The following is a 22,447-nucleotide window of genomic DNA, read 5'->3' as shown; positions in this document are numbered from 1 at the left end:
TGCAAACTGGGCTCTACAATACTGGAGAGGGTGCTCTGCTGCCTTGGCTCCTGTTCTCCACTGGGAACAGGGCACAAAGCCAATGCAGATTTAAACCCTGTCCTCCCACCCACCAGCTAATGTCATCCGTGACATCAGCAGATGGGTGGGTTGGCGTAGTTTGAGGGAAAATGGCTTCATGGGCCAAACTGGACCCCCTGGCAGGCCAAGATTGGCCCACAGGCCAGAAGTCCTCCACCCCTGCTCTATCACACTGTAACTTAATTGTCTGGATAACTTAACTTGAAGTTTAAACCTTGAGGTATTACTATTATGTACGACCACTCAGTGACCAGTTAAGTACTTCTTTTATTGTGCAGTTTGGAAAAGAACTCGTATTTCCAGTGGTATTTTCAGATTTCCTCTTGAATTTGTTACAGGTTAATAATAATATAATAAAATTTTATTTGTTAGTCGCCCATCTGTCCGAATTAACGGACACTCTGGGCGACGTACAACAATATAAAATACAAAACACAATAAAACACATAAAATCAACAATCACAGTATTAAGATCACATTATCTAAGACCATCCCTTCAGTAATACAGTATAAAAACCTAACCCACCCCAGAGATCCCATAGGCCTGCCTGAATAGCCAGGTCTTTAAGGCTCGGCGAAAAACCATCAGGGAGGAGGCATGTCGGAGGTCAAATGGAAGTAAATTCCAGAGGGTGGGGGCCATGATTGAAAATGCCCTCTCTCTGGTCCGCACCAACCTAGCTGTTTTCATCGGTGGGACCAAGAGAAGGTCTTGTGAAGCAGATCTCGTTTGGCGGCATATTTGGTGATACTGGAGGTGCTCCTTCAGATAAACTGGGCCGAGACTGTATAGGGTTTTAAAGGTAAATACCAACACCTTGAATTGGGCCCGGTACACAACTGGCAACCAGTGTAGTTCTATCAACACTGGGGTGACGTGGTCCCGGCGACGGCTCTGCTTTATTAAGCGAGCTGCCGCATTCTGTACCAGCTGCAGTTTCCGGACCGTCTTCAAGGGTAAACCCACGTAGAGCGCATTACAATAGTCTAATCAAGAGGAGACCAGGGCATGTATTACTCGTGGGAGCAGATGTATAGGAAGGTACGGTTGCAGCCTCTGTACCAGATGAAGTTGGTACCAAGCTGCCCGGCTCACTGCCGAAACCTGAGCCTCCATAGACAGCTGGGAGTCCAATATGACCCCTAGGCTGCAGACTTGGTCCTTTAGGGGTAATCTCACCCCATTAAGTACCAAGTCTAAATTTCCCAACCTTCTCTTATCCCCCACTAGTAACACCTCAGTCTTGTCGGGATTCAGCTTCAGCCTGTTCTCTCCCATCCATCCACTTACGGACTCCAGGCAATTGGACAAGGTATCCACAGCCAACTCTGGTGAAGATTTAAATGAGAGATAGAGCTGCATGTCATCCGCATATTGGTGACACTGCAGCCCAAAACTCCTGATGATGGCTCCCAGCGGTTTCATATAAATGTTGAATAGCATGGGGGAGAGGATAGAACCCTGTGGCACACCACAGTTGAGTGGCCAAGGGTCTGAGACCTCATCCCCCAACGCTACCCGTTGGTATCTGCTGGAGAGATAGGAGCGGAACCACTGTAAAACAGTGCCTCGTATTCCCAATCCCTCCAGGCGATGTAAAAGGATACCATGGTCAACGGTATCGAAAGCCGCTGAGAGATCCAGGAGGACGAGGAAAGTGTGTTCTCCTCTATCCAACACCCTCCTCATATCATCTACCAGAGCGACCAAGGCTGTTTCAGTTCCATGTCCAGTCCTGAAGCCCGATTGGTAAGGATCTAAATAATCTGCTTCCTCCAAGTGTGTCTGTAACTGTTCAGCCACCACTCACTCAATCACCTTGCCCAAGAATGGTAAATTAGAGACTGGGCGGAAGTTGTTCAATTCTTGGGGATCTAAGGAGGGCTTTTTCAAAATAGGTCTTATCACTGCCTCCTTGAGGGCTGATGGCATTGCACCCTCCTCCAAGGACGCATTAACCACTACCTTGATCCCTTTGCCCAGTCTCTCTTTACAGCTCATAATGAGCCAAGAAGGGCAAGGATCAAATAAGCAAGTGGTTGGCTTCACAGTAGAGAACACCTTGTCCACTTCATCAGAGAGAAGAGGGCGAAACCGATCCCAGCAGACCGGAATGCAACTGGCCGCCTCTGGAACACTATTTGTAACCACGGCGTACGGAATCTTGCCCTTTAGGCGTTCGATTTTATCGGCAAAGTGTTTGGCAAATGTGTCACAGGAGGCTTTTGATTGTTCCATAGGTTCCTGAGCAGCTGGACCGACCAGGCTTCGGACCACTTGGAACAGCCTCCTGGGACAACACTCTGCTGATGCAATACAGGCAGCGAAAAACTGCCTTTTCGCTGCCTTTGTTGCCCGCTGGTAGGCTGCTATTGCCGCTCTAACCAGTGTTCGATCGTCTTCAGCGCAAGATTTCCGCCATCGGCGCTCTAGTCGTCTCACCTCCTGTCTCAGACCGCGTAATCGTGGTGTATATCAGGGTGCAGTCTGAGTTCTATTCAGGGGGAGAGGACGTTTTGGTGCCACCCGGTCTATTGCCCTAGTGATCTCCCTGTTCCACTCCATCACCAGGGTTTCGACCGGGTGTCCTTCAGTAAGCTCCAAATCACCCAGCGCATTCAGGAATCCTTCAGGCTCCATCAAACGTCTGGGGCGGACCATCCTAATGGGTCCTTGTCCCCTGTGAAGGGTATGTGGCAGTGAGAGATCCATATTCACCAAATAGCGATCTGACCATGACACAGGGCTAGAAGTAACCGTCCCCATTTTCAGAACACTTCCCTCCTCTCCCGAGACAAACACAAGGTCTATAGTATGACCGGCTACATGGGTGGGACCCATATTACTTAGGTGCAGTTCCCACGAAGTCATGGTTTCAATGAAATCCCAAGGGGCTCCAGTGAGAGCGGCCTCGGCATGCACGTTAAAATCCCCCAAAACTAATAAGTTCGGGGTAAATAACCGCACAGCCGAGACCACCTCGAGCACCTTGGTCAGGGAGTCTGCTGTGCAGCTGGGTGGGCGGTACACAAGCAGAATCCCTAAACTGCCCTTTGGTCCCAACCTCCAGTACATACAATTGACAAACTTGGTCTCGTGGAGAGGGGGTCTGGTGAAAACCAAGGACTCCCGATAAATAACTGCCACCCCCCCTCCCCGCCTACCAATCCTCAGCTGCTGTGCGTATTGGAAACCCGCTGGACACATGGCCTCAAGTATGGTTGAAGGTTGAAGGTAGAATCCCTAGTTTGAGTCTCAGAATCTAAACTCTTGACCTACACTGTATCCATCCTCTCCTTGGGATAGGTAAATTTGAGATCAGCAACCTAATTTCTCTTTCCAGAAAGAGAAGGCTTCCAATGTGGGAGATGTGTAATTCCTCCTTTTAACACGAACTCCTTACCAATGTAACTTTTGAAGATGCAGAGGGATACAGACTACAAAAGCTAATGAAGAAGAATTAGCTTGTGGAAAGGAGATTCCCACAGGTACCACTCACCTTATAATTATCCTCCCTCTCACAGGCAATATGAAGAGGAGTCCTCCCACCTTCCTCTGGAATAATAGTACATTCTTTGTAGTAGCTTTTGGGTGGTCCCAATTCATTATTCATTCTAATAATAGAGACTGCTTCAGTAAGTTCATTCTATAGGTAAGGTAGAAATGGGAGAGAATCATGGGTGTAGAAAGGTTGTAGGCACCTCAAGGAGTTTCACAGTCTGCTCCCGTAGAGTGAAAGAGCAACCATCCTCCTTGAATTATCTCTAATCGGTAGTCATAATCTGTTATGAGAATTTCACAGCTTCCCTCAGAAATCTACATCACTTATTCTAAAAGTGCAGTTAAAAGGTGCTTGCTACTGTTCACAGCTACATATACTCCAATCATGTGCTGTGAAAATGGAAACAGACTGCCTTCAAGTCGATTCTGACTTATGGCGACCCTGTGAATAGGGTTTTCATGGTAAGAGGTATTCAGAGGTGGTTTTACCACTGCCTTCCTCTGAGGCTGAGAGGCAGTGACTGGCCCAAGGTCACCCAGTGAGCTTCATGGCTATGTGGGGTTTCGAACCTTGGTCTCCCAGGTCGTAGTCCAACACTCTAACCACTACGCCACACTGGCTCACCATGTGCTGTAGAGACATAGGAAGCTGCCTTTTACTGAGTCAGACCACAGGTTCATCTATCCCAGCACTACCAGTGTCCTTCCAAACTCTTGGGCTGCGATCTTTCCTAGTCCAGCTGCCCAGATTCTTTTAGATGGAGATGTTGATAGCCCTCTACCCACTTGCCTGAAAAAGCAAACCAGTTTAGGAAGAGGAAGTAGGCACAGCCAGGCTTACAGCAATAGAACATTTGATATATATTTGGAACTGACCACACTCCGAATATGGAAATGGACTGCCTTCAAGTCGATCCTGACTTACGGCAACCCTATGAATAGGGTTTTCATGGTAAGCAGTATTCAGAGGTGGTTACCACTGCCTCCCTCTGAGGCTGAGAGGCAGTGACTGGCCCAAGGTCACCCAGTGAGCTTCATGGGTGTGTGGGGATTCGAACCCTGGTCTCCCAGGTCGTAGTCCAGCACCTTAACCACTACACCACACTGGCTCTCTACTCCCTGAATATATATTGTTGTGACCCCATTTTCTGCTACATTTATTTCCAGAAGCACAGTTTCAGGATAAGAAGCATAATTATTATTGGGTTACAATGCAACTATTTTTCACACCACTTTTGCCAAAAACAAGTTAATTCCTTGCTCTTCTCCTGCACAGATGACAGTGATGGAATTCCACACACATACCTTGACTGAAGTCCTATCAAGCCTATATATATCATTCTCATCTTCTGCTCTTACATCAGGGTCTGTAGCTGAATGCAGTAGTAATTCTGTTATTTCAACCCCTTCTTCACTAGGAAGGGCAGCAGCAATATGAAGAGGAGCTATGCCTCCAAGCTGAAAAACAAATGCTTTATTGACCTCCAATATTCAATCACAAATTACAAAAATATTTCACTACTGTGCAGTCCTAGCATATTATATTATGGCAGAAATGGTAAATATATGCCATTGAACACTGCAACTACACACTGCAATGTTCAATGGCATATATTTACCATTTCTGCTAAAATTAAAGACACCTAACCCCCATGTAACATAAATACCTGAGGTATGCATATTAAGAAGCTAAGTAGTCAGAAATACAATAAATTCCCACAAGATGAGACTGGTTAGGCTGCATGGTCTAAATTTAAAACCAGTCCAGGCAAGATAGATTCATAAAGAAAGATCTCTGCCCCTTAAGAGTCTATGCAAAGCAGCAAATCCACACATTCAATCTGATCCTTTATTTGGGAACGTTCCCTGTTAAAGCTTCAGTACACACCCACCACATCATTATAACACCAAGATCAATTGAGGATAGAGAACCTGGTCCAACTCAACACATGCACACACAAGCGTTCCTATGTAAGTTTCCATTATTACTGACACTAATCAGTCTGCTAGAATTATGTTTTAATATGTTTTAAACCTTTTTAAAAAAAAGTTTGTAAAGCTTTTTTTAAAAAATGTTTTTAAAGATGTATTGTTTTAATATTTTTTAGAAGTCTGTTTTTATGTTTTAACGTGTTTTAGTGCTTTTGTTTGCTGCTCTGGGCTCCTACTGGGAGGAAGGGTGGGATATAAATCAAATAAATAAACAAATATTAAATTCCTCTAGAATCTCTCTGTTCTAATGTCTAGAGATGGGGATGAATTGCTGCAAACTAATAACAATCAGTAAAAATAATTTTCTTCTGCACTGATAAAATTATAGGGTGAAATCCAATGCTGCTGTCCCACGCGCAAAACAGCTAAAGAGCAGCTTTTGATCCAGCGGAGACATGTGCTAATGTAAGAGAAGAGATTATTTTCTCCAATTCCACCACACCACTCCTGCTGCAGCCCCATGCACTCATGAAATCTATTCCAGAGAGTTGAGGAACACTACAAAACAGCATAGAAGGTGCTGCAGGGGGAATCAGGGAAAATTCCATCCCCTCTTCTTCCATTAGCAGACAACTCCAAAGGCTCAAAAGCCACTCTGCAACAGGAGAGTAGCATTAGCTTTTATTCATTAAGAAAAGAAGACTCACTGCACCAGCCTATACATACTCACTTTGAAGTAATTCCCACTGTACTTGTGGGATTGCAGCCCAATAGACTTATCACATGAACCACTGTACCATCTTCAGGAAACAGGATAGGTTTACGTAACTACATTTATTATTACAATTACCATTAGAAGTGAAAAACAGAGACATTATTCAGCATGGGGAAAAGAGAAGACAGTACTAGGAATAGCTTATCTATGTGCTATGTAAAAGTAATTTCAACCACCACAAAGCCAGTTAACATGGAGCAGTAATCAGTTACAATGAACTGCAATGAACAACAAAAAGTGTGGGTCTGCTTGACTTGCTTATTAATATAGGACTACAGCTGAGCATCAAAAAGACTAAAGTAATGACAACAGAAGATTTATGTAACTTTAACACTGACAATGAGGACATTGAACTTGTCAAGGATTATCAACACCTTGACACAGTCATTAACCAAAATGGAGAGAATAGTCAAGAAATCAGAAGAAGGCTAGGACTGGGGAGGGCAGCTATGAGACAACTAGAAAAGGTTGTCAAATGCAAAGATGTATAACTGAACACTAAAGTCAGGATCATTCAGACCATGGTATTCCCAATCTCTATGTGAAAGTTGGACAGTGAAAAAAGTGGGTAAGAGAAAAATCAACTCCTTTGAAATGTGGTGTTGGAGGAGAGCTTTGCGGGTACCATGGACTGCAAAAAAGACAAATAACTGGGTGTTAGAACAAATTATACCAGAACTATCGCTAGAAGCTAAAATGATGAAACTGAGGTTATCATACTTTGGACACATCATGAGAAGACATGATTCACTAGAAAAGACAATAATGCTGGGAAAAATAGAAGGGAGAAGAAAAAGAGAAAGACCAAACAAGAGATGGATTGATTCCATAAAGGAATCCACAGACCTGAACTTACAAGATCTGAACAGGGTAGTTTATAACAGATGCTATTAGAGGTCGCTGATTCATAGGGTCGCCATAAGTCGTAATCAACTTGAAGGCCCATAACAACAACCATAGACCACTTTGTGTGCCATTGCACAGGAATATACCTTTACTTGATTTTAGAGTTATACTCCAAGCCTAGATTTTAAATATTCCTCAGTCTTTTTAAAGAACTAGAAATGCTGGTAGTATCACAGATTCATATTACAGATGTGTTTTTAAAGATCTCCTTTTAGGGAAAAGTATTTTATTCAAGCAACTCAACAGTTTCATTGCAATAGCCCCTTTGAAACAGCAAAGCTGAGTCTGAATATCTGAATTCCACTAGACAAAGACTGTACAACTTGTGACTTATCAAGCCAGACACATCCCACCAGGGGCTCACTCACCAAAATCCCTGTTTTTGCTTCCTCCATCAGATTGGAGAAACAGGGATTTGACAAGTATCTGGCAGGTGAGCTGTATTTGAGGTGGTAGGTTACAAGCTATGAAGGCTTGTACAAGACACTAAAATTCACACAAGAGCATTCATGTTATTGGTCCAATAACTAACTGAAATTCTACTTTTTTTTTACTAATTATCACACACAAACAAGGTGTCCCTACTCTGGTTGGAAGTCGTATGTCAGTCCTTGCTCCAGCTTCTAAAAGTATTTTCACTGCATTTGCATCTGCAGCTTTAACAGCAAAGAAGAGGACATACATAGGGATACGGCACATATTGGGATCTGCGCCTCTCCTTAGCAACACCTTGATTGTAGTCAATCTCTTTGTGTGTCTAAAAACCAGCAGAAAACAGAACCCCATCAATTGTTAAACACTTTGCAAATGTCAATGTTTCTAAACCTTACAGTGAAAATCTGGAGGTGACGATGGTGTTCAACTAGATATAATCTACCCTCTAAACCTGGGAGTCAGGATGATTTTCAACTATACAAAGAGCCTAGGAAGGTGTAATATATATTTTGCATCTGACAGTAACAGTATGCTTGGAGGATAAATGTGGAACACTTAGTGTAAAAACTGGACTGAGGAGGCCACTCAATCAAACTGTGATAGCACTAAAAACAGGAAACAATTTTCTGGATAAGAGACTGGAAATTCAGTGATGGCTGAAGCCAGCTGATGACTTTCAAACTGTATCCAGAACTGTAGCAATTCTTCTACAAGTCATACAAGCAGCTGTAAATACATCATTACTGTAATCTCTTGCAGCCTCACATTACTTCTGACCTTCTCGTACAACATAAAATAACCCACCGTGCACTTGGCAGAGGCTTTTAAAATGCTAATAAACTCAAAATTTGCACAGCATAACTGCCTACCTTACACAGACAGGAACCCCCTAACTTGCATGTTTTTTGTCACTACAGATTTGAAATACAGTATGCTTTTAGCTATTCTATCTTATTAAAAGTTTTGTGTTCCCAAAGTGTTGTTTCTTTTAATGATTTTTTTTAGAGTTTCAACCAGTAATTGGGATAATAAAAATCTGCAGACAAAATGGGGTCTACAAACATAGCAGCTTGCTGCTGCGAGATCTCTGGAATTCTGCACAACACAGGGCCAGAAGCTGGATACAGTAGCTTTTTTATCCTTTCACAGGCCTCTTAAGAAGGAGAACAAATGCTGGACTGGAACCATTATGTCTGCTCCATGTTCCACATTCAGCTTCAGGAAGACACCTGCATAACAAGTTTGCATGGAGGGACCCCTTACTACAACAGCATATACAGTACATGAATATGGAACACATAACCACATAATCAAAACAAATTGTGGGTTACTGGTTAGATATGAGAGAGAGAGAGCAGGGTGCTTGCCCACCACCAATGATTGACAGGTGTCACTGGATCCTTCCCACAGGACTGACACCACTCCCTCAATTGCACCTATAGGCAAGAACATGAGATCCTTCTATTGCTGATCAGCTGCCATTCAGCGGAGCATTCCACCATCACTCCACACACACCAATGCTACAAGCAATTGTCTCATTGTTTTCAGAGACACCATGTGAAGTCCTTCAACCTTTCTGCAAGAAACTCTTCACTGCACAATCAGATATCTTCTACAGAGAAGCTATCCATCCTGAGGAAGACCCAGCTGGGACTGCCCTAACAGCAATGCTAACATGGTCACTGGCTCCAGATGGTTGCTCACGTGCTCTTCTTTCATCACTTACTCTGTTATTGATACTGCCATTCTTCTTATAGTGCCTTCCTGAATAAGCTCTTCACTGTCAGAGAAGTATGGCACTTTTAACATGTGTTGGCTAAGAGCAGCTGCACCACGCTGTATGGTTTCTGCAGAAACCTTGATCTTGTAATTGTAAACACCACATATTGTCTCAGAGCTTTTATCTACAGCACTGCACTCTGTATCCTCTGATGACCTAGCCTCAAAATCCGTGCCATATTCCGACTTTTCAAGAGAGCATGACAATGCTGCAGGTGATACATGGGTGGCAGTTGAAGATATTTTGATGTCTGTACTGTCTTGAGAAGGCTGAGATGGTTGAGATACCTCTGACTGTGAAAATGGTATAGATCCTGCAGATATTTCCTCTGGGATTTCCTCTGGTGCCTGTATCAAGCAAAAAAACCCCCCAACAACTGGGATATTACTACTTTCAAAAACAGATTGCTGTGCTCTGACATGAAAACGCTGCATTGTCAGGATCTGTTAATTTTATACACACACACACACTCAGCCTCACGCAAATCCAATTTGTATTAGGTTGCAATCAAAATGGTGAAGAAGTTGACCTGGGCTATTGTCCTTAAGAATTTTACAGAAACAGTTGTCAAATGCACCACATTCCTTTTATTTATTTAATATATTTGTATGCTACCTTTCTTCCATGGAACTCAAACCAGCATACCTGCATTCCTATGAAGTCTCCTATCCAGAACGGCTTCACGTCAGCAAGATTGCTGCACTACAAGCCTTCAGATTATACTCTATATACCACTTGTACTACTCACTAGATTATTATTGTAAGCTACTTGTAAGATACAAACACATCCAGCTATCATAAGTGGCAATGGCTGCTACTCAACTCTTTCACAGCAGTATGTAAGTTTGCTCCTATACACACAACATAAGGGAGGAACAGCACATGCACTAATAGGGATTTTAAACTTTATTTTCATCATTGTTAAAAAATGTCTGAATTCAAAATACGTATTGGGTGTACTTTTATTTATGAATACTCAAAAGTGACTGTTGGAGGTCCCAGGAATCTATCAATCTAGAACAATTGGACAAACACAAGGGCTCATGGAGTGGAATAGGGAGCTCAAAAAATACAGAACTCTTATCAAGACTTTCCTAGATTCTGAACCATCAGAATATATCCAATGTTAGTCATACTCACAAACATGGATTTCAGCTGGTGTACTCTGAGTGTGCCCAATGCCTGTAGTTATGCAAGTTTTTTAAGACATCTAGGAGAAATAAATTATTTTAAAACTGAAAGAGGGCTACTTGGACAAAAATTGTCCTCCACTGAGCAATAATTGTAAAAGGTCATGCACACTTCTAAAACCTTGCTGATATATAATGCATGTCAAAAAATCTCCAATGGATCAGGTTTGTATATTTGAGGTGGGGGTTAGCCATAACATATGTTTCCTGGACTTCTGTGAGTCATTGTGACTGCGCTCACGTCTCAAATTTCTGGCCTTTTGGTAATAATTGCCCTTTACAATAATTTAAAACCTTGCTATCCTACAAGCCTGGAGCACACATGCACATGTCCTTCTAATCCATTTTTACGTTTTACATTACATGCTGACAATACTGCCAAAGCTATTTTCTGACTGCAGAAAAAAATTATTTAAGGAAACGAGCCACCTCTTTTGTCCTATTTCACTATATGCAAAATATGGTAATAATTCATTTTTTTCTTTACAGAAAAACAATAGAATAAACATAAATTACAAAAAAGCACACCATCAAATCAAGTAGACAAACATGCAAAATTTAGACAAATATGCTTACTGAATTTTATACAGTTTCCCAATAAATTTTCTCAAAGTGGCACAGATGTAAAATTAGTCAATAAATAGGCAACATTAGTTAAAATCCAAATCTTAGTAATATGTCAAATATAAGAAAATACCTAACAAAATCAGCAAAACCCAAAGAAACATCTCCCAAAGGCAAGGCAGAACAGCATATTTACCTGTTTGCAAAATGACAAAACAAACTACCCACAGAAGAGTATTACACAGCTCTGGGACTACCACTGAAAAGCACTGCTCCTTCTTGTGGATGCCAATTTGGCATCCAATATCAGCAAGGCCTCACCAGCCAATCTTAATCTTGAGGGTGGCTCATATAGAAGCCCCAGACCACCTAGAACCAGTTGTTTCCATTGGGCTAGGAAACAAAATCATAACCAAAGTTCTTTCAATTTAGCTGTAATACGACTGCCATCTGTCGGGAATGCTTTGATTTGGATTCCTGCATTGAGCAGGGGGTTGGACTCGATGGCCTTATAGGCCCCTTCCAACTCTACTATTCTATGATTCTATGACCATATCAATTTATGCCTGCTATCACCCAGTCTGCAGCATTCTGTATGTTAAAGTTCCTCAGTCATCTTCATGAGCAGCCATACACTATGGTCTAGTCTAGAGGCACAAGGGTATACACAGGGCATAACTATCATGTCACGACTCAACACCTTTCTTAACGCCATGGCCATAGGGACAATTCACTCCATCCCATAGTCTCTGAGCTGCAATGCAAAAGACATTTCAGGCTGTTCTTTCTTGCAACTTTGAGTGAGTGGCTGTTATTTCAAGTAAATATTAATTTGAAGCAACTGTAAAACAAGAACAAGAAACAATTGCTGAACACCATTTCAGACTTACATATTTATGAAGGACTGACCTCTCTTCGAGTGATGGTCCTTTCAGCAATATTGGGCTGAAATGATTCTGCTGGGAAATAATGAATAACGCACATAGATAGAGCTGATAATCCTTCATCACTGCATTTATTCACATCAGCCCCACTATCAAGAAGAAGGTTGATGATGTCATTATGGTAATTCATCTGCAGAAAAAACTATTAGGGTTACTTTCATACAGAAGTAATACAATTTCTGAATCCTAATTTTAAAAAAATTGGGAATAGTTTGAGGTTGTGGATTGACAGTGGAGCTGGATATACTCTACAGATAAGGTTTCATATTGTGCAATGGGAGATTTTTCCTTTACTTGGTGTTCATATTTACAACTGCTTTTGTGAAGTTTATCATGTTATTTCACAGCTATTACCATTAAAAGAGAGGAATTCATTCACAATAAATAGGAAAAAGAAAATTAAATCCAGCCTATTTTGCCTTAGGGTAGTGTAACACGTAGTAAGATCTGGATTCTTACAGCAGCAGCAGCAAGGGCAGTGTATCCATGTACATCTGCTATGTCTGGGTGGACCAGACTGTCCTTCAGAATCTCATCAACTCTGTTATAGTTTCCTTCTGCTGACTTCTTAATCAACTCTTCAGCAGCAAGTTCTTTGGGACCTTTGGCTCCAAAGCCATTCCGGTAGCCTTCCAAAATGAAATTAACACCCCAGTCCAAGTCTTTCTGACAATGCCTAAAAATTAACAAAAACAATGAAAAAGACCATTCAAGTATTTATATTCTCACCAATTCTGACCATCCAAAAAACTCTTTAAAGTGAAAGGGTACAGAATACTCCCTTTCCCCTCCTGTGTGTACCTGTCACTGGCCCAATTTTTACTGAGGTGATAAACCTGCATCTGTACTACTTCAGGCTGCAGGTTGTATGTGCATGTGTGATGAGGTATCACAGGACTGAGTGCTTTCCATACTAAAATATTCCCTCTGTATACAGAACTAGCTGATAAGTAGAAGGGTTTTATCTTAGCCTCCCCCCCAGTATGAGAGAAAAACTATGTGGAGGAGTATTTTTCTTATATGAAGAACATTCAGTCACGTAAGCATCCACATTTACTCTGAAGTGGCATATCCCCATCATAGGCTAACTACCTCTGTGACAACCAGGCCTCTGTCTCTCCCTTCTTGCAACAATTCCTCAGGTTTGATAAAGAGTGACAGAGGCACATCAGGAAAAAAAAGACCATGAATTCCAACTCTCTCCTACTTGCACATGTCTCTTTCCAGGTCCCTCTTTTCAAACTCCACAAACCAATGGCGGAAGGGCTACTGGGGGATGGAAAACAAAGGTTTGATAAAGGGGAAAGGGAAGGCAGGGTTGGCCCAAGGCCACCAGTTGTCTACTCCTATGTGACAAGATTTTATATTTGGGGGGGGGGAAATCTAAATAAATAAATAGGAGTGCCTGACAAGTAGTGCCACCAGTAATGTCATGGGGGAAGAAAATGAATGCACCAAAGAATGAGCACAGACTTTGGGGCATTAGGTAGGCCTGTGTGATGTAAACACAGGGCTTCCTTCTAATTTAGCAGCAGTTGATAAGATGTGGTATAAACTTTTTTTAAAAGTCACACAAGCCAGAACTACATCTGGTTGAAAAGCAGTAAGAAAACTTTAGTAGTACTATCAAATTATACCCAACATCTACTCCTTCCCTGACATCAATGTTCACCTGTATTTATAGACATGTTTCTGCATCTTGACCAAGAAAGGGGTTATATTGGTTACAGGCCACAGTTTTTCATAAACCAACCGTTTCCTTTTCTTAAAATACTGGAAATCAAATTCTTGTAGGAAGGAGCGAGTAAGAGGAAGATGATCTGCATCTATTGAGTATATGTACATGTTTTCAGGCAATGTGTAGCTGTCATCATTTAAAAGAAGACGCTTGTAATTGTAGAAAAATGGGTCCTTCTCATTCAGATCCAAAAAGTTAGTGCTCTCCTCTGAAATATACTCTCTGCTGGTCTCAGCATCAAAATAGACACCGAGTTCTGGGAAATCTGAAAGAGTAAAATATCCAGGTATTTCTGTACATAGTTTAATTATATGATTTCGATGCCACAATCCAACGTCTTGACTATCATCTGGATGGGTTTCAATTCCTGGTCCAAATCGCTCATCACTCTTGTAAAGCCCCTTCAGCAGAAAAAAAAAATAGAAGATGCAAGAGAAATCCACCAACAGAAGTTAACATAATTTTGTAAAATTTAAGCTCTCATCTCACCAAACCAAGTTATTGGTATGATCCTGTTAAGTGCCTAAATAATCCTGGATTGAATTCAACATAGCACTAAGGCTAAGGTTCCATCAGCTCAAGGATTTCTCCTTGTGTAATGCAACCATCTCCCCCTCTCCTCCCTCCACGTGTCCCTTAAATTTGTTGTGGAGGTTCCTCAACACTCTGGAGCAGATTTGGAGATGGTGCAGGATGTGTGCAGGAGGAGGAGGAAAACTCCTTGCACTATCACAAAAAGTTAGCTGAAAATCACCCCCTTATCCATTCTTTTGGATGTGCACTGAATTTTATTATTAGCACTGAATGTTTGTGACAAGCAATGCTTGAAACCAAAAGGGGTATGGTAAGGTAGGGTCCATAAGAGTACAGAAAAAGATGTAAATATTGAGACTGTATCTAATTTTAAATGCAATTTTATATCATTTGATTTGATTCGAATATCGCTTTATAGTTTAAAAAAGTTTCAAAGTCATTTACAATACATATAATACAATAAAATATCATATTTAACAAAGCACAATACCAGTACAACAATTATAAAAACACACACTACAGCCCAGATTGAGTAAGTGTAATAATAGTATCATTAAACCTTCCATATGCCTGCGAGAATAAAAAAAAGTCTTCATCTGGTGCCAAAAAGATACTAAAGTTGGCGCCCAGGTGTGCCTCCCTGGAGAAAGTGTTTCAAAAATGGGGGGGAGCTACTACAGAGAAGGTCTGTTTGTGCTTGTTTTGGAGGTGGAAAAGGGAGAATGGCTTCAAATGATTAACACAATGTCCAGCCCAGTTTATTGGGAAAGAGTTGATCCTTTATGTACTAGGATCCCGAACCACATGTTTACCAAATTCAAATAAAGTCATCTTTGGGTCCTCTGATGCGCCAAAGAGATAGATATAAATAGAAATAAACACAACAGATCTCACAAGTAGTTTTGTATTTTATATTTTGTTTTATTCTGCGAAACCCCAAACTATCCTATCCCAATTCCTAAACTTGCCCTACTAGGTCATATATGCTTAGAATTCTTAGTGCCCAAAGAATTTAAACCTAAATTTTGCTAGAAAAAGAGTGGGTCAGCAGCAGACTGTAGGGAAAACAATTTGAGATAAATAGCAAAAAGTGCTCCAAGGCAGGCTTTGCAAAACCCAATGGCATCATTCAACCATGACGTTAAACCACGGTTTGGCACTACATGAAGGAACTCCAGCAGGCCATGAGCTGATGCCTTCCCTGCCTCCCCTCCTGTGGAAAAGCTGTGAGAAGTACAGAAACTTTCACTTCCATGCACCTTGTTGTATTGTCCAAACCCAAACAAGATGTGATTAGTCTTAAGTATGGTTTATTGAAACAAGCCAACTTCAAACTATAGTTTAAAAGCCTGGCTTGTTTCAGCAAACCACAATTAAGATTATCCACAGTTTGTCTGAAAGCTTCCTGTCTCCTCCTTAATGTCAGAACACACCAATGTGTTTCAAGTATTTCTAGTCTTCACTGGGTCAGTTAACCCTTTGTGAGTCCCTTTGTTTGAAATGACTGCAGGCCCTTTTGTCTACCAAGAAGTCACCACCTTCCCCAGGCAGATTTACTTAACAAGAAAGAGGATTGGTTTTTCAAAATAATAATATTAAAATGAAAACAAGCAGAGAGTTCACTTGAAGCATGGGGGAGGGGAGAAAAGAATAAGCAGGAAGAGGCAATCAAGATTCAATCCACATATTTTTCACGTGTCAGTTGAGGAGCAAAGAAAGGAGGAAGCAGACCTCATCCAGCAGCTGAAAGTCTGTATCTGCTCCTGTTTCTAGGCACATCTGACACAGACTCTTTGGGTGTGTATAAAGATGGTTTTTCTTCAGTAAGCTGACTCAAAGCACTTTTTGTCATTTTCTTCTCAGTTTTAGTTTCCTTTTTTACACAAAAGACTACACAATCTGCACAATAGGGGAAAAGGTTTTGTGTATATCCAGCAGCAATTACCTGACATCACCACTTGCTTGAACATATTTTACATCCTGTGCAAACTGACTGCAGTTCTCAAGCAAAAGATGTGTGAGTAGCAGGGCAGGTCCTATGTTGTTTTTAATAAATAATAAAATAATAAATATTTTATTTCTGAGTCGCCTATCTGGCCGGGTTAACGGCCACTCTAGGCGACGTACATCATAGGATAAAATACAAGATATAAAATACCAACAGATAACCCAAAAAACCTCAACTATAATGAGCTAAAACCACCCACAACTATAACAAAATAAGACTAGCCCACCCCAGGAAGCTTGTATGCCCGCCTAAATAGCCAGGTTTTCAAGGCGCGGCAGAAATTTGGCAGGGAGGGGGCATGGCGGAGGTCATAGGGCAGGGAATTCCAGAGGGTGGGGGCCACAATCGAAAATGCCCTCTCTCTGGTCCGCACCAGCCTAGCTGTTCTAACTGGTGGGACCGAGAGAAGGTCTTGTGTGGCTGATCTCGTCAGGCGGCATATTTGGTGATGCTGGAGGCACTCCTTCAGATAAACTGGGCCGAAACCGTATAGGGCTTTAAAGGTTAATACCAACACCTTGAATTGGGCCCGGTAGACAACTGGTAACCAGTGTAGATCTTCTAACACCGGAGTGATGTGATCACGGCAACGGCTGTTCTTAATTAAACGTGCCGCCGCATTCTGTACCAGCTGTAGTTTCCGGACCGTTTTCAAGGGTAACCCAACGTAGAGCGCATTGCAGTAGTCTAAGCGAGAGGAGACCAGGGCATGTACCACCCGTGGGAGCAGATGGACAGGAAGGTAGGGTCGCAGCCTCTGTATCAGATGTAATTGATACCAAGCTGCCCGGCTCACTGCCAAGACCTGAGCCTCCATGGACAGCTGGGAGTCAAGGATGACCCCGAGGCTGTGGACCTGGTCCTTCAGGGGCAATCTTATCCCATTAAACACCAGGTCTGTATCTCCTAACCTTCTCTTGTCTCCCACGAGCAGCACCTCGGTCTTGTCGGGGTTCAGTTTCAGCCTATTACCTCCCATCCATTCACTTACGGACTCCAGGCACTTGGAAATCCACAGCCAACTCTGGTGAGGACTTGAACGAGAGATAGAGCTGAGTGTTTTGGTGTTGAGCAAGGACAACCTTACTTTGAAATGTACTAATTTTCCAATTTTAAAATCAGCACATTTGTACTAATATACTGAAACATTCATGAAAAAATTGAACAGAAAAGGTTTCTGCAGTTATTTGCTGAACTCCATATCATACATTCACTATCTAACAGCACTATGGTAATTAAAAATACTTTCTGTTACCTGGTACTTTCTTCCACTCTTAAATTCCATGATACCATAGCCTTCCTTACGGCTAAGATAAAATGACCCTATAAATTTAGAGCTATCAGGCCAAAAGTAAACCCCTTTTCCATGACGGTGGTCTTTATAAAACTGCCCCACATATCTCTGTAATAAAAGAGAAAGGAAGTTAATGGAGAACAGGTGAAGTACTGTGACAAGTTACCACCAACTGCAAATATAAACCACAGCACTCTCATGAAGAATATTATGGAAAGAAATAAAGAGAGGATTTAACTAATATTTTCAGTACAGTTTGAACATGGCAGCATTCATTTGCAAGTCAGGGAGGGTTATTCCACTTGGCTTCATCCTGAGGAAATGACTGAAGAGAAACATATTGAGAATTACAACATTTAATAAAAATGGAATATATGGAGGATAAAAGTTCAAACAAGCTGGTAACTCTGTTCAATCCAGGATTTACAGTCTTGGAAAATGTCATTAATATCAGATTTATTAGTGTGAATCACGTTCATTTCAAATCAGAACAACTAGATATGAGCATACACTCACTATTTTAGAGAAATATTTATTACATTCTGTTCTAGCAAACATTACTGAGAATAAACAAGGAAGTTGGAGTGATCTATTTGACAAAAGGAATAAACAGATACATGTAATTATATTTGCAAGTAGCAGACCCAAACTGTTTATTAACCTACACATTTGTGTCTATTACTTATCTACACATTTGTGAGAGCCAGCAATGGCAGGCATGAACCACTGTGGCAGCTAGGTCATCCGTGAGCCAGGGGAAGAACTGTCTTTCAAAAACAAAATTATTCATCTCCTTGTGCCTGACTGTGCTGCCACAGCAAAGGCTAACCAGCTAATTATCACCAGCAGCAACCCTAGCATATTGGCAGAAGTCACTCTTGACCAATAAGGACTTCTGGGTTGAAACTACTACTCTGGGACCAATAAGAGTGACCAGTTACTGCCAAAAAGGCTTGTCCCTTTGGGGTATCATTCTGGACAACAACAAGAGACAAGGGCCTCACCAATTTTTGAAGTCCCTCCAGTGAGACAGGAGGGTGGAAGAATGGATGAAAGACAAGTTGCAACAGTTAAAGTGCATTTGGAGCAGAATCATTCGTGACTTCTGCTCTCTAGTGAGACCAGAAAGGAGGCTGTTTTAATCTGTTTTTGGAGTCAATTAGTTTTTAAACTGGCCTAAGTTATTTATTTATTGGGACTGAGTCCATACTAAATGGTATGGTAAACTCATGTTTGGGTAAGATAAATGAGAGGACAAGAGGACAAGAAGGATGTGGGGCTACCATAGGGGTTGTGCAGAGCAGAGAATGTTATGGCAGTGAGAGATGTATGTACTGGAGCTGGGGAATGCGCTTCAGAAATCTGTGTGCTATTTTCCCTTCTGGCCTACCCTTCAACCACAGTAATCTTGGTAAATGAACAACAGCAGGTGGGGCCTGTAAAAAAGTAGCTGTACACATCCCACCCACTTTACAGGACTTCCAGGTAGGAACTAATGATGTATTTAATTTTTTAAAATAGATACTGTGGTCCTGTTGACTTAAACTGGCACTTAAAAGGTATTGTGCTGGTCTGGTAATATATTTTTATTGCTATGGTTAGTTGACAAATTGCACAGTTGAACAAATCAATGCATGCAAACACACATGACTCCCTTTTGGATCTGACTCTACACATGCAAAAGCAACTTTGCAAATAAGCCCATAGAAGTTATTAGCCTGGTTTTTTTTTAACTAGCCTAAAAGGTCTCTCCACAAAACGCGGGGAAATCAAGAGACAAGGCTCCAGAGGATCACAAATCCAGAAGGCATCAATATAACAACTCTGGCAAAAGTGTATCCTCCACAACTGGCATGAAAACACTTGCAGAATTTGGGGAATGCCAAGAAGCTCATGACTTGATTTTTTGCATGTTTACTCAGAAGTAAATTTCACTGTGCTCAATAGGTCTTACTCCCAGTTAAGTGTGTGTAAGGACTGCAGCCTTAGCCACACATTGATGGTCCAGTTTTTTTTTCACCAAGTATACATCATGACCATGAAGTGTGAGAGAAGCCTGCACTAATAGTGAGGAGAACTAGGTCAAGACTCCTAGCCCTTTCCACACCATGCCATCACCAAAGTAACACAAAAGCAAGGAGTTGTATCCAGCTAAGTTCTACTCAGAGTAAACCCACTAAGTTAGTCATGATCATTCATTTCTATAGGTCAACTCTGAGAATGACTAACTGATACTATTATTATTATTATTTATTAAATTTATATCCCACCCTTCCTCCCAGAAGGAGCCCAGGGTGATCCTACTAAACCTGCTTCCAATAGTAAGGTTGTGAACCACAGCCTATAATTTTAGACAATAGATTGCAGTAGCACCTAACTTCAACTTTCAGTAATACAATAACCAAGATATCATTCAAAAGAATCATATTTTAATAACAATTTACAGGTAATTCATACACAATGGAAATGCTATTAAGATTTTCTGAAAGTTGTTGTTTCTACAGAAAAGAAGCCATGCTGCCTTTCAAGGTGCATGTTTTGGGGGGCTGCAACATTACCAAAGCTTACTAGGGAATTAGGCTACAGGCCTAAATATGTCTATTCAGAAGTAAATCCTATTAAATTCAATAGGGTTTACTCCTAGTGGAGTTAAGATTGCAGTCTAAACCAACGGGATTTACATCTGAGTAAACATGTCTCGATTGTGCTGTTAAACAAGCATTACACAGAGGATTTTGATATGAAAACTTACCTTGGCTAGTTTCTTTTATTATCATTGGCTTGTATTTAGCTAAGTCCTACTTGGAGTAAACTCATTGAAATTAATGAACTTAAGTTAGTCATGACTATTAATTTTAATGGGTCTACCCTGAGGGGGACTAGCATTTAATACTAATTATATTAGCATTAGCATTAGCATTATATTATGTACAGTAATAGCAACGTTTTGGATGCAAGAACACATAACATAAGCACATTTTAAATATTAAACCAGTTTACCTCACCATTGTCCCACGCAAATTCTCCATATCCAAGTTTTATATCAAATGCAAATTCTCCTCTATAGCTGGAACCATCTGGCCACTCTTGCACACCAATTTTACATTCAATCTTGTTATTGTTGAGGTCATCTTCACAAAATATATCTTGCTGTTCACTAGTTTCTTCCTCATAATCTTTATTCTCTTCTTCATCACCCTCAAAATCAGGTACAGATTCTGGCTCAATCTCAGTTTCAGTTTCTTCTCCTTCTTCATCATCGCGTGAGATGCCATCTCTTATTTCATCTTTGTTTGCCCTGAAATCATAATTAGGAAGAGCCACTAATAATCTACCAAACGGAGGTCATCTAACCCTAAACACACATTAGGAAATCCCACTGATTTACAAGTACCTTACTTGCAAATAAGTATGCTTAGTGCACAAAGTGACCGTTGCACCAAATCCCTATGTGACTCAGTACCTCTTTGTGCAATACTCTCCCACCACTTATTTGGCAAAACAGCAGAGAAAAGTACCATCTGGATAAGCCCTCCGCATCACAGTATAATTAGGGAAGGCTATAGAATACCAACTTGATATACTGCAAAGAAATTAGTTGTAAAAATTGATAAAACATAACACATGAACAAGAGGAAGAATAGGAAAAGCTATCTTCCTGAAGGCTTAAAATCATAGAAATTATTAAATTAAGAGCACTTTTAAAATGATTTTAGTCTGAGGCTTACAACAGTTTTAAAAAGAAATTATGTTAAGATAATTTTAAGAAAGTGTGTATCCTAATAATTTAATAAAATACTGTATATTCACAGGAACATTTTTATGCATCCAATCATACCACATCAACCAAATGAAAAGAGCCATGCCTTAATGCAGAATTTAGTAACCTAATATACATATCCACAGCTATGCTGTGGAAAGTTCAAGTCTACGCTTTGCCAACGATCATACTCAAATGGTGCATAAGAATGTTTACCCCACAGAAGAAAAATCCCCCATACTGATCCTTCACAACTTCATGTCACTGAAATCACATAAATAAGCCAAGTACTTCCTGCACAGAAAAACAAACACGTACACAAATAGACACACACACATACATACCTTTTCTCTCTCTTCCCAGCTATCTAAAATATTTTTCCCAAAATGCATTCATCAGAGGTGTCAGATCAACTAGTTACCTGTAATGGTTAAAACTGGCCTGACAGACAAACCATAGTGCTTGTGATGGGTAAAACTGGTACCACTGGTATATGGCACACCACACACCAGTTATTTTTTTGTAAGTCTTCAGTACATTAGGCATCACACTCAAACCTCAGATGTCCTGTGTACAACTTCTCATGATCCCTTGCTACTTGGGAATCCTCGGCTCTGCACAGGTATATTCTTCATCTGCAACAGGCAATATTGGTATGTGTGAAACCACACTCCTGATTCCATCTCTAACCCTACTGAGGACACAGGCATTTTTATACCCTATGGGCAACAACCATAATATTTCTATGAACTGTGCAGCAACTAGCTTTAAATACCTGTATATACAGATATGCTCAGATGGTAGACTACTATACACATATATGCCTTTTACTCCTGTCCAAGCACATTATGCTTTTATTTGGTATTCAAATAGTAAATTCATATTATTTACTTTTTCCCCACGTCCTTTTTTAAAAAGCAGCTAAAAAGTTTAAAACAATTTACATTACAAAAATAAATAAATGCTTACATAAAAATAAACAATAAAAATTCATCAAGGTCCA

At 40.9% G+C, this 22,447-nt stretch overlaps 1 protein-coding gene across 1 annotated transcript in view; it reads right to left on the bottom strand.

The window, feature by feature from the left end:
* Positions 1–21,990, bottom strand: part of ANKMY1 (ankyrin repeat and MYND domain containing 1) — a 48,048-nt gene extending 26,058 nt beyond the window's left edge. The window contains exons 1-10 of the mRNA XM_061637719.1: positions 21,866–21,990; positions 20,685–20,982; positions 17,646–17,792; positions 13,783–14,249; positions 12,570–12,786; positions 12,076–12,240; positions 9,359–9,759; positions 7,782–7,953; positions 4,885–5,041; positions 3,582–3,709 (exon numbers count right to left, since the gene is read on the bottom strand). Coding sequence (XP_061493703.1) covers positions 3,582–3,709; positions 4,885–5,041; positions 7,782–7,953; positions 9,359–9,759; positions 12,076–12,240; positions 12,570–12,786; positions 13,783–14,249; positions 17,646–17,792; positions 20,685–20,982; positions 21,866–21,990 — 2,277 coding nt within the window. The remainder of the gene's footprint in view (positions 1–3,581; positions 3,710–4,884; positions 5,042–7,781; positions 7,954–9,358; positions 9,760–12,075; positions 12,241–12,569; positions 12,787–13,782; positions 14,250–17,645; positions 17,793–20,684; positions 20,983–21,865) is intronic.
* Positions 21,991–22,447: the final 457 nt, after the last annotated feature.

The sequence above is a fragment of the Rhineura floridana genome, chromosome 7 (genome assembly GCF_030035675.1).
Source record: "Rhineura floridana isolate rRhiFlo1 chromosome 7, rRhiFlo1.hap2, whole genome shotgun sequence".
Taxonomy (NCBI): Eukaryota; Metazoa; Chordata; class Lepidosauria; order Squamata; family Rhineuridae; genus Rhineura; species Rhineura floridana.
Note: the sequence above shows the minus strand (reverse complement) of the source record. Positions and strands in the feature narration are given on the sequence as shown.